At 35.0% G+C, this 12697-nt stretch overlaps 1 protein-coding gene and 1 long non-coding RNA gene across 2 annotated transcripts; both read right to left on the bottom strand.

The window, feature by feature from the left end:
- Positions 4255-4757, bottom strand: LOC110264636. Its single transcript, XR_002350807.1, has 2 exons — positions 4592-4757; positions 4255-4456 (listed from the first exon to the last, which is right to left on the bottom strand). It is a non-coding gene; the product is annotated as an uncharacterized LOC110264636 (long non-coding RNA).
- LOC107607286 (protein BOLA2-like) lies at positions 9595-10242 on the bottom strand (the record flags this gene model as incomplete). The annotated part of the gene is made up of 3 exons (XM_021107838.1): positions 9595-9808; positions 9894-9916; positions 10150-10242. Coding segments are annotated over 3 exons (315 nt in total), but the record flags the coding sequence as incomplete, so codon positions are not given.

The following is a 12697-nucleotide window of genomic DNA, read 5'->3' as shown; positions in this document are numbered from 1 at the left end:
TAAATACACTGGAGCACCCAGGTATAACTCATACTCTGATTCTACTAAAATCCTGCTTAAAGCCCATGCTAACTTAAGCATCGAAGTCTCTTACAGGTACCACCACCCTCCGGTGACAAAGGATCAGCAGCACCACCAAGCTCAACTAGTTGGACACATCAACTCCGGCTACCATCGAAGATCTCGACTGAGATCAACCTACAGTTTCAGGTAACCCTCGGAACAACTAGGATAGGAAGTAATACAGTTAGGTGATTGTGGGTTAGTTAACCCAAATCCATTCTGCCCATCAGAGCAAACTATTTATCAGAAACATTAAACGAGACTATACATCAGAAACTAGGTAATGCTTCGCGGTGCGCTAAAAGCCTCTGCACTGATTTGAAACTGGAGCATCAAACATTTTTAGTTCCTGAATCTGATAGCCAAGACGACGTAGAAATGGTTATGCAAAATTGAGTTAAGATCCTCATTATAAAAGCCGATAAAAGGGTTATGTGGATCTAAGAAGAAGACTTCTCAAGTTTGAAGGAAGAAGGTACGTATTTCTGAAGACTACTTCAACGAACTCGAATCGGACGAGAAATCAAAAACTAAGAAGTTAAACCCCGCTAAGTTGGTCCTTTTCAATTTTGGGGGAGGGGGGGATTGATTGTCAATGACATACCGAACCATTTTTCTGCCGTACCTTTCGAATCTATTCGACGTACTCCACATTTCGTAACTTCTGAAACACGCTTCTAAAATAAATTCATGTCTTACAACCTAAGTTAGTTTAAATGAAAGGAGATGGATGTTTCAAGTGTTGAGGTCAGCTTCAAGAAAATCTGAGTATGCGGAAGGACTACCCACGCCTCTTTTTAGATAAGTGAATCTGAATTTTGAGGGCAAAATTCTTAATTAGGTGGGTAGGATGTAAATCCCACAAAATTAGCGAATAATTAATCAATAAATTAAATTTTAATAAAATTATTGGAAATGTTAATTTTATATTAAAATAAGATAGAACTAATTATAAAATTAACGAATAATTAATCAATAAATTAAATTTTAATAAAATTATTGGAAATGTTAATTTTATATTAAAATAAGATAGAACTAATTAAATCGAGAATTTTGACGCTAATTTCAAAGAATTTGGCCCACAATTGGATCGAACGGGCCGAATCGGTCGAACCGGACCTGTGGGCCTAACCAGCTCATTAAATAAAATGAGCTGAAGCTCCTCTTCCCATTTTTGCATGCAAAACACGCTGGAAGCAAGCCAAACAAGGGGAAGAACATCTTGAGTTCCAAAACCCTTGATTTCATTCAAATCCATGTAACTTTTGATTCGGAGCTCCGATCGCTGTACCGTTTGCAGCCACGCGACCGTGGCATCGAGCTCTACAAAGTTCGGTACATTGTAAGGTAAGAAAGTCATGTTTTCTTCCCCAATTCCCCAGTTTCAATTTCGAAAATTCATGAGCAAAAATGTTGAAATTGTTAAATTTCAGTGTTTAAGATCAAAATAACTTGGTGGACTTGCCGAGTCTTGTCCCAATTTTTTCGTTGGTAAGGTGAGAATCCTAGAACTCTAGTTAATTCTTTAATTTGTATTTTGGGTATTGAATTTTGGGAATATGTTGTGATAATTATGTTAGGTGCATGTAAATATGTGATATGAGGCAATTGGATATGTTGGAAGCTTAATTGGAAGCTTGGTGAGAGTTCAAGTTGCTGGATTTTTGGTGGTTGAGGCTTACAACTTTGCCTTGTGGGTTACCTTGGATAAATACGTGGAAATCGGCCAATGTATGGTTTAGGTTTCGCGTACTTAATATATAATGCTCTGTGAAAACTTAGGCTAGACAACCCTAGGATAAGTTGGAATGTAAAAGAACGTTTAATGTTTAGTGTCCTTGTTGTTGAATTGTACTATGAGTTGTGTATTAGGTTATTGTTGTGGATGAGGATAATAGGATGTGAATTGATGAATTTATGACTATGAACTTGTTGAAAGAATATATGAAGGTCTTGGATTGGTGGATAACAAATTTGTTGATATATTTGCAAGGTTGATATATGATATTGTGGAATTGGGTTATAGTAGTTATGGAAGGATTATTGTGGTAATGGAAAAGTGATGTTCTGTTGATTTTGGTGCTTGTTGGCTAGTTGGGGATTTGATGCATTTGGGAAGTGTATGTATGTTATTATTGATTTGAGGTATGGTTTATCATGGTGACTATTGTGGTAATGTTATTGATAGGTTGTGTTGATAGATATAAAGACGGTAAGTTGAATTTTTTAAAGAAAATAGAGGTTTGAGGCTTTGAACGAAAACTTGATTTTTACGAACTTTGGCAATCCATAACTTGAAACTCAAATTTTGGATGAAGATGAGATTTATTTCAAATCAAAGAGGGTTTTATAAGATTTAGAACAATATAAATTTTGTGGAAAACCGAATTCTGTAGAGGAAGTTATGGACGCCGAAAATCTTGTGCAAAAAACTGAAATTTCTTAAGTACAGCAAAATCAAGATTTCTGGTGTGTGCATACGCACACTGATGTGCGCACGCACCCAGCAGTAGCAAAAATTTCATTTGTGCGTATGCACGCCATGATGCGCACGCACACTAAGTAGTTCTTGGCTGGTGTGCGCACGCACACGCTCTGCTTTTCACATATTGTGCGCACGCACACGTGTGTACGTCCGCACACACTCTGTGTTTCTGCACCTGTATTTTTGTGATTCAAGCATGGTTTTGAACCCTTAAACCTCTATTTTTACCCTTTCAACCCTAGATCTTATTAGAAAGTTTAGTAATTAGTTGAAGCTAGAAAATTGAGGTAACTTGAGAATGAAGAAAAGGGATAAACATGATGAATTATAAGAGAATGATGTGAAGGTTAAATGAAATCATGATGCCATGGCTATGATGAATGATTATATAATGAATATGAATGGTTATGAATATTATACGGCTTATGAATTTAATGATATCTGAGATACAAGTTTTCCTGGGTGACAGAACTGTGGCTTGCCACCATGTGTTCCAGGTTGAAACTCGATACTCTGTAGATCCTATGTCGTAAGGGTGACTGGGCACGTATAAATTTTCGGGAATGGATATCTCCCATTGAGTAAGTTATATGTAAATGAATGAATGTATGAATTATGAATAAAATGTGAAAAGCTATGCATAGACTCATGGGGATGCGCGACGAGGGATAGTCTAAGGGTTTCAGACTTGTCGGGTTGGCTGGATAACCGACAGATGAACCTCATTAGCTATAGGATAGGCATACATCATGTGCATTCTGTTTGTTTTGTCTGTTATGCATTACATGGAATTGCTTAACTGAATATATAATATGCTAATTGTTATAATTTCTACCTGCACTATTTGTTTTCTACTTGTGCTTGAAATTGTTTGGTTGTTTGTCTCTACTAAATCATTGGTGATGGAGGAGTGGAGGAAAGGTGGATCGGTTTAGTGATAAAGTTAAGTTTAAGTAGATAAGTTTAGAATTCCGTAGAACACCTACCCTTTTTATGGCTTCTGTATAGAATCTAAGTTTTATAACTGAGTATCGGCGTTCTAGGATTGCTTCTAGCATTCCCAGGACCTTATATATTATATGCGTGGCACCTTTACCAAGCGAGAACCTCCAGTTCTCATCCCATACTGTGTTGTTGTTTTCAGATGCAGGTCGAGAGGCATCTGGATCCACAACTAGAAAATGGATTAATACAGACAGATTTACAGACGAATTTAGTCTTTATTACAGACGAATTTTTGGTTACCGATGAAATTACCGAAGGATTTTGTCCCTTTGTAAAAGCCCCGTCGAAAATTATTTACCGACGGATTTTTTTCCGTCAGAAAATTACAGATGGATTTTTACCAGTTACCGACGGATTTTCCCTCTGTAAATTTTCTATCCATTTCCCAAAGGCAACGCACTTTCAGACGGATTTTCCGTCTGTAATTATAGACGGATTTTCCAACGGATTTTCCGTCTGTAATTTGAACTTTGGAAAATCATCTTACACTCTGATTACAGACAGAAAATCCGTCTGTAAATCCGTCAGTAAGGTAAAATATAATTTTTTTATTTTTCTAATTACAAAATAAACTTATTTTCATATAAAATAAATATAAATTTAATACAAATTTTTATCTAATTTGTATTCGAATATTTATAACATTTCAAAAAATAAACAAATTCACCGTATTATAAAACTAAGAAAATTATTATAAGCAAGCAAGTCAATATAATTCAAAACATAAACAAAGTGTATTATCAACTATAATCCTCAGTATATTGTTCAACCATACTAAATTTTACACAATTTTATCTAATTTTAAACAAAGTGATCGACTTTACTGTTGCCCATGTCATTCTCTGTAGGAAGTCCCACAGCAGTACCAAGAGCCCTCACCAATCTCCACCTTTCAGGTGCACCCTACAACAACAAAAACCAACCAACCCCACCATTCATTTCTATTTCTATCTCATCAATAATCATACAAATCCAACAAATTCGATAACACTGGAATTTCCAACTAAATAAACTTCAAATCAAGAGAAGGCCTCTCACCTACCAATGACAAGGTAACAAAAACCTAGGAATCATAACAATACATGAGCAGCAAGTGAATCAAGCAAACATATACACCCTGAAAAGGGGGATCAATCTTAGATCTTATCATTATATGAATGAATATATCATAATATATGCAAAAAGAAAAAGATTTCAGATTCCACAAAAGCTAAGATAATACATAATAATCTTGTGAAATGCATATAGCTATCCAGTTCAAACACTTTATTAATTAGTAATATGGAAGTAGCAGTGTTAGTGGTTCTATATATATAAAACCTTTCAGTTTAAGATGATACCTCCTTGTTGCTAAAAGCCTGTTTGATAGAGTTGAATTCAACGATATTTGAATCCATGGAGATTATTAGTACATGAATGAAGCAAAGAAATAGGCTTGTAGTGTTTCTATTTGTGGTATGAGTTACACTTTTATAATTATGGTGGAAGACACATCATCAGCTGTGGCAATAAGCAAGAGCAGCAAGCAAAGACAAGTTAGAGTAATATAATATTAAGCAGCAGCCAAGAAAAGAAGCACATGTTCCTAACTTGATCCACTCATCTTCAGATCCAATCACTTCAAACCTTCTCCAAAATTCTCTCTCTCTCTTCTCTCCTTAATTCAGCACCTTCTAGCACCACAGAGAGAGATAATAAATTAACAACAACAACAACAATAATAATATAATATAGTACTGTAACCGTGTAAGCTTATAACCATAGAGTATGCTATATAGAAGAAGAAGAAGAAGAAGAATGGCTTTAATTAAGTAAGTGATTGTACTTGTACTTGTTCCTAACTTGGAGAAGAGCAAAGAAATAGTCGTTGAATTTGCCAAATCTGCTGCAAATGTTGCCAAAATAAAAGTGTAAGAAAATATCTCTATTCTTAATTTTTGGAATATATATGGTCAAAACTCGAAGGAGAATTTTTGGAATCCCTATTTACACTAAAAATAGTAGCATATGAATCTTCTCTTGTAAGCAATGCAGCCAATCAGAGATTTTCTCATACTTTCTCTTGGACCTTCAAATTGTATTACCTCACCACCTTCCCCTGAATTTGATTTTCCACCTAATCTGTTCATTGCAATTGCAATTGCTTCATGAGTTTCTCTTGAAATAGCTCCAAGAGACATCCCACCAGTGCAGAACCGATGCACAATAGCTGAAGTAGGTTCAACCTTCCCTACAGGTATTGGAGCACGATCACTTTTGAACTCAAGAAGTTCACGAAGAACCTGCAATAAAAAACAGAGATCTCAAATAACATTTTGGGTAACAAAATGCAAGATAAAGGCAGAAACTAGGATCTTTAAGACTCACATTCACAGGTCGGTTAGCCAAATGCTACTGATAAACTGAAAAGGCACTTTGACCAATAATCAAGCTGTAAAACATCACATGCAACTACTATCATCATCAACATAAACCAGATAATCCAAAAAAAGTAAATCAATAATCAAGCTATAAAACATCACATGTAAAGACATATAATCACCAATAATTATCCTAGACCAATATGCATTCAACTAAAACAAGAATCAATGATCTTCCTACCCAGCCAAAACCAAGGCTACTTGCTAATTAGCTTACAGTCACATGCATTCAACTAAATCAATTAAATAAGAATATCCTACCAGAATGTTAACATGGTTCCAGAGAAAATCAACATGAATCAGAAGCAAAATGAAAAAATGGAAGAGAAACTCACCTTTTCTTCTCCTTTGGAGGCAGAGATCAAAATCCAGAAACAAGGGAAAGATTGAAGCTTCTTGCTGTTGTTCAAAAGCTGCTGCTGCTGCATCATCTTTTAGATTCTGACAAAGAAAAGAAGATAGCTATAACTTCACATCAAATATTAGAGTACACCATATATATATATATATATATAGTAATCTAACTATGGAAAGAAATGCATGCTTTCTTCAAAAATTACCTGAATTTCCACACGAAGGGCTGTGATTTCCTCATCTCTCCCATCCTATGTTTGTTTTCCAGCCTTGAGAGCACCCTATGACAATAAATAAATAAAAAAATTGAGTATTCCATAAAATTCTGTCTCTCAATATAATTGAGTATTTTAATCAAAATATAATAACATAACTTACTAATATATTATTTCTCCTCCTATTAATATTGCTTAAGTTTTATCAAACAAACAATAATTCATTATAATGTAAACCTATAACTTAAACAACTATTTTCAATTAGAGGTAGTAGTTATATAAGACTAAGACTTTTAAGATATCCAAACACTTCTATTATATATACATTTTACATTTAGATTTTATTCCATTTCTACTTCACCTTGTTGTCCTTTCTCTAATTTTAAATCTTTATTTTATTGAGGAAACCAATGGTTGCAATAATACATTAGCCAAACAAGAGAGAAAACAAAGTCAGAGATTCATATAACTCATCTAAAAGAAAACAACGTGGCAATAAGCAAGAGCAGTAAACAAAGACAAGTTAGAGTAATATAATATTAAGCAGCAGCCAAGAAAAGAAGCATATGTTCCTAACTTGATCCACTCATCTTCAGATCCAATCACTTCAAACCTTCTCCAAAATTCTCTCTCTCTTCTCTCCTTAATTCAGCACCTTCTAGCACCACAGAGAGATAATAAATTAACAACAACAACAATAATAATATAATATAGTACTGTAACCATGTAAGCTTATAACCATAGAGTATGCTATATAGAAGAAGAAGAAGAAGAAGGGCTTTAATTAAGTAAGTAATTGTACTTGTACTTGTTCCTAACTTGGAGAAGAGCAAAGAGACAGTCGTTGAATCTGCCAAATTTGCTGCAAATGTTGCCAAAATAAAAGTGTAAGAAAATATCTCTATTCTTAATTTTTGGAATATATATGGTCAAAACTCGAAGGAGAATTTTTGGAATCCTATTTACACTAAAAATAATAGCGTATGAATCTTCTCTTGTAAGCAATGCAGCCAACCAGAGATTTTCTCATACTTTCTCTTGGACCTTCAAATTGTATTACCTCACCACCTTCCCCTGAATTTGATTTTTCACCTAATCTGTTCATTGCAATTGCAATTGCTTCATGAGTTTCTCTTGAAATAGCTCCAAGAGACATCCCACCAGTGCAAAACCGATGCACAATAGCTGAAGCAGGTTCAACCTTCCCTACAGGTATTGGAGCACGATCACTTTTGAACTCAAGAAGTTCATGAAGAACTTGCAATAAAAAACAGAGATCTTAAATAACATTTTGGGTAACAAAATGCAAGATAAAGACAGAAACTAGGATCTTTAAGACTCAAATTCACAGGTTGGTTAGCCAAATGCTGCTGATAAACTGAAAATGCACTTTGACCAATAATCAAGCTGTAAAACATCACATGCAAAGACATATAATCACCAATAATTATCCTAGACCAATATGCATTCAACTAAAACAAGAATCAATGATCTTCCTACCCAGCCAAAACCAAGCTTACTTGCTAATTAGCTTACAGTCACATGCATTCAACTAAATCAATTAAATAAGAATATCCTACCAGAATGTCAACATGGTTCCAGAGAAAATCAACATGAATCAGAAGCAAAATAAAAAAATGGAAGAGAAACTCACATTTTCTTCTCCTTTGGAGGCAGAGATCAAAATCCAGAAACAGGGGAAAGATTGAAGCTTCTTGCTGTTGTTCAAAAGCTGTTGCTGCTGCATCATCTTTTAGATTCTGACAAAGAAAAGAAGATAGCTATAACTTCACATCAAATATCAGGGTACACCATATATATATATATATATATAGTAATCTAACTATGGAAAGAAATGCATGCTTTCTTCAAAAATTACCTGAATTTCCACACGAAGGGCTGTGATTTCCTCATCTCTCCCATCCTATGTTTGTTTTCCAGCCTTGAGAGCACCCTATGACAATAAATAAATAAAAAAATTGAGTATTCCACAAAATTCTGTCTCTCAATATAATTGAGTATTCCATGAAGGGGGCTGTGATTTCCACAGTTCATATTTCTGCCACATATGATATGATTAATATCCATTCTTCTGGCATACCTCTCTTTGTCGCAAAGCAGCTTCCTTCCAACATAAATAGCAAACAAGCTAGCTTACCTGCTCAGAAGTTTGGTTTCTAGGGATACACCTTCTCTAAGAGAAGCAACCTGCCAAAATTAAAATGAACAATGACACAAAAAATCAGCAAAGGCAGCACAAGGTGTAAAGTAGTTTCTATTGGTAAGTATTAAGAAAATGAAAAATCAAACTCTTTCACGAACGAAAATAGCAAAGTACCTTTGAAAACAAATCTTCTACTTCTCTTTCACGAATATCACCAAGGAGGTTCCCAACGTACACTATTCTGCTCCCATGCCTACTCATTTTCAATCTACAGCAATAAAATAATCGAAAAATAAGGAACAACAATAAAACTGAAAGGTGATTAGAAGACCTAAAATTAAGCTAATTCAGCCAGCAATTTCAATTCTCAGCAGAATAAAAATAGAACATCGAAAGGGAGAGAATAAAGAGGAAAATAAAATTGTACAGTTGAATTAGAGAGAGGATATAGAGACTGTTGGGGGCGGAGAAGGGTTGAAATGGGCGAAAGGGATTTTATTTTACCTCTGATGATAAGACGAAATTAGGGATCGGTAAGTTTGCAGTGGAAGGCCTCCAGGTTAGGGTTTTTCAATTTTGTTTGGAGGAAGGTGAAGCCACGGCGGCCATTGTTGAATTGATTCGAATTGGATGTGACTGAAACTTGTGCGATGAGGAGACAATGAATTCAAAGGGGGCACAACAAAGAAGCTTGAATGTACCAAACACAATGTGCTTTAGAATCAATATAAACCTGACCCACTCTTAATATAATTAATCTGCATTCATTGCATCACCACTTACTACTAATCTAATCTATTCTAAGCTGCTCATTACTCATAACTAATATACTAACCTTGTTCATGTTGAGAACACTAATATTCTTATTTATATCCTATTATTGTAACTGAAAAGACATGATCCTAGGCAGCAGGATTTGCTTGGTTGCAGTCTTGTTGCAACTGTTTCCACTGCTCTGGGGTGACAGCTTTCTTGACAGAGAGAGTGTGAATCTCTTTCATTTCCTCCTCCAACGCAGCATTCACCATTCGATGCCTCTCCAGTATCCTCTTGCCTTCAAATTCTTCTGATACAATATCAACTACGAAACTTGCACCGCATCTGATACCGACATGAATTTTATTAGCTTTTCATCAACAAAACGGTTTAATAGCAAAAAATTCAAAGTAAGGTAAGTTTTTTTTACCCTCCAGATGTATCAACTACTTCCTGAAATAGAAATACAAAAAGTGTAAGAAAATAAAAGAATGCCAAAATTAATAGTTTTCCAGGAAACATATCCAGTATAGATAAACAGAATCAAAGGAGTGGCTGTTAGTGGTTGAAAAAAAGCAAATGAAAGAACCAGAGTTCTACTTAGAAAAAAAATGCAGCGTGGAACGAATGATGCAAGAAAGAAACCCTTGGGAGAAGAAATTGAATGAAAACAAGTAGTGACATACCAGGTGAGTAGGGTTGAGTTTGGATTTCAAACAAGATTCAACTTGTAGTTTTTTGCACTTCAAGTTCAAAGAAACTCTAGCATTGACTCTGCAAGGACATCAAGGACAGAGGCAGTAAGAATTGACTCTGCAAGGCAAATCAAGGAAATGCCAAATACTAAATGAAATAACAGTATGTTACATTTAAAGAAAAGCTACAGCCATCACAACAATTTGAGGGTTATATATAAAGAAGCATATACTATGGAGAAAGGAAAGGAAAGAATTGTAAAACTCAAAAAAAGGGTTAGTGTTCTTGTTCTTCCCATAAAAGCTACTCATGTTGGATTCAATAGGTGCTGGCTCCTGAACCCAAACAACAAAAGTGAGTCAGTGAAGAAAAATAAAACACATTCTTGTAATGTAATGCATCGTAGAACAAAGGGATAAAAATGAAGGTAAAAGACATCACAGTCATTGTATCAAACATGTGGTGATCATTACCCCAAGTGGTGCCAATACAGAAGGCCTTCTCCTTCTGCACTTCCAAACACTCCTGCCAAATAAATAAATAAACAGGGAGTTTAGAAACGAATTAGAATTAGTATTCATAATTTCATCTGAATCAGAAGTGAAAGCGTGAAGCAGCTGAGGGGTTCACCTTGTCGAGATCCTCACGAGAACGAGAGGTTCTTGTAGTTCTTGTACTGCTTCAATCGAGTCTCGTGGTACTTCTGTAGCTGTGGTTAAGCTTCACCCATGGAATCCGTTGTATATCTTTCCCATGGAGCTTCAGCACAGGCACACGCAGGAGGAGACAGAGACCGGCGACGCAGGAAGAAAAACAAAGCGTTACGAGTTTCAGCCATGGATGAAGGAGCGACGTTTGAAGGCTTACGACAGAGTGAGCACGACGGAGGCTTTAAGACGGAGGGAGCGACGAAGCAGGGGTTGGAAGCGCGACGAAGTTCTGGGATTAGGGTTGGAGGCGCGACGAAGCTCTGGGGTTAGGGTTGGATGCGGCGGTGGAGGGAGCCCGTACGACGCAAGGGACGACAGAGAGAGATCTGTGACGCCAGCGGCGGCGACAGCGGCGGAAGAAACTGGTGCGACGGAGAGAAGAAGCAACTCGGTGACGGAGAGAGGAACAAGCTCACTTGATATGGGTGGAGTGTAAATGGATCGAGTGGATAGAGATAAGATTAGTGTTATCTCAATATTTACCGATGGAAAATTTAAATTACAGACGGGTTTTTTATCTGCAATAATTTAATAAAATGCAGTGTTTTGTCTATTTAATTACAGACGGATTTTTCGTCTGTAACCATTTCTCACAGAAAAAAAATTAATTTTTCCAACGGAATTATTGACGGATTCTATTTTCCGTCTGTAATTTATGCTAATTCATTTTTTTTGTTTTCCGACAAAAAATCCCTCTGAAATTCCCTCTGTATTTCAGTGGGATAAAATCCGTCGAAAATATCCGTCTGTAATAACTAGTTTTCTAGTAGTGATCCCTGAAGCAGAGTGGTCCCTGGATTCTTTTGATTATCAGTTTATGTATATATGTACTTAGCTTTCTCTCCAAGAAACTTGTTTATTTTTGTCCCTCTTAGAGGTTTAAGGAGAGTGAAGGTTTTATTTCTGTATTTTGGATATTTTGGGATACTTATATACGTATGTAAATATTCTCCGGCCAGCTTTGGCTTCGCGGGCTGAGTCAGGAGCTAGTTATTCTGTTTTCTAGGCTATCTATCCACTCTTTTGCTTTACCATATCTATGATCATTAGGTTTCTTAGCACACAAGATATTTCGTTTCTTGAGCGTTGCGCTTTTTATTTTTCCGATTTTGTTTTACCCGTTTTTCAAGGCTCCTAGTGTATTATATTTTTCCGCAATTATACGTATGTATTTTATTTTAGAGATCCGTAACACCACACTACCTCTATTCTACGACTTAAGCGTAAAGCTCTGAGTAGTAAAGTGTTACAACAATCAACATTAATACCAACACCATTATCATCATCATTTTTTCTCATTTTTTATTTGATATTATTTTTTTTAAAAAATTTTCATACTCTAATTTTTTTTTGTGACATCACTTCTAATAATAGTCATTCTCCATTTAACTATTATTAATAAAAAAATTAAAAAATAAATTTTTTAATAGTGTATGAAAATTTAAAATTTCAAAAATTACAAATAAAATTTCACAAAATCAATTTTTTTTATTATTTGATAATTTTTTAACAAAAAATTCTTATTTCTTTCGTAAAAAACAGTAGAGATCAAAGTATCCCTTACTTTTAGTGAGGATCATATTTCTTTCGTAAAAATAGTTAGAATAGAAAATTAGGCCTGAGCTTTATTAAAAGTCAGAAATGTCTTTACGCCTAACTTAATTAAATAAAGTTAAATAAAATTATAACGGAATGAAGATGAAGGATAATATAACTAGAAAATAGATTTAATTAATGTGTTGTTAGGTTTTAAAAAATGTTATAAAAAATATAAAATTTAAAATTTTAATATATTTATTGAATATTTATTAAAATAAAATATTTAAAT

Source organism: Arachis ipaensis, chromosome B07 (genome assembly GCF_000816755.2).
Source record: "Arachis ipaensis cultivar K30076 chromosome B07, Araip1.1, whole genome shotgun sequence".
NCBI lineage: Eukaryota > Viridiplantae > Streptophyta > Magnoliopsida > Fabales > Fabaceae > Arachis > Arachis ipaensis.
Note: the sequence above shows the minus strand (reverse complement) of the source record. Positions and strands in the feature narration are given on the sequence as shown.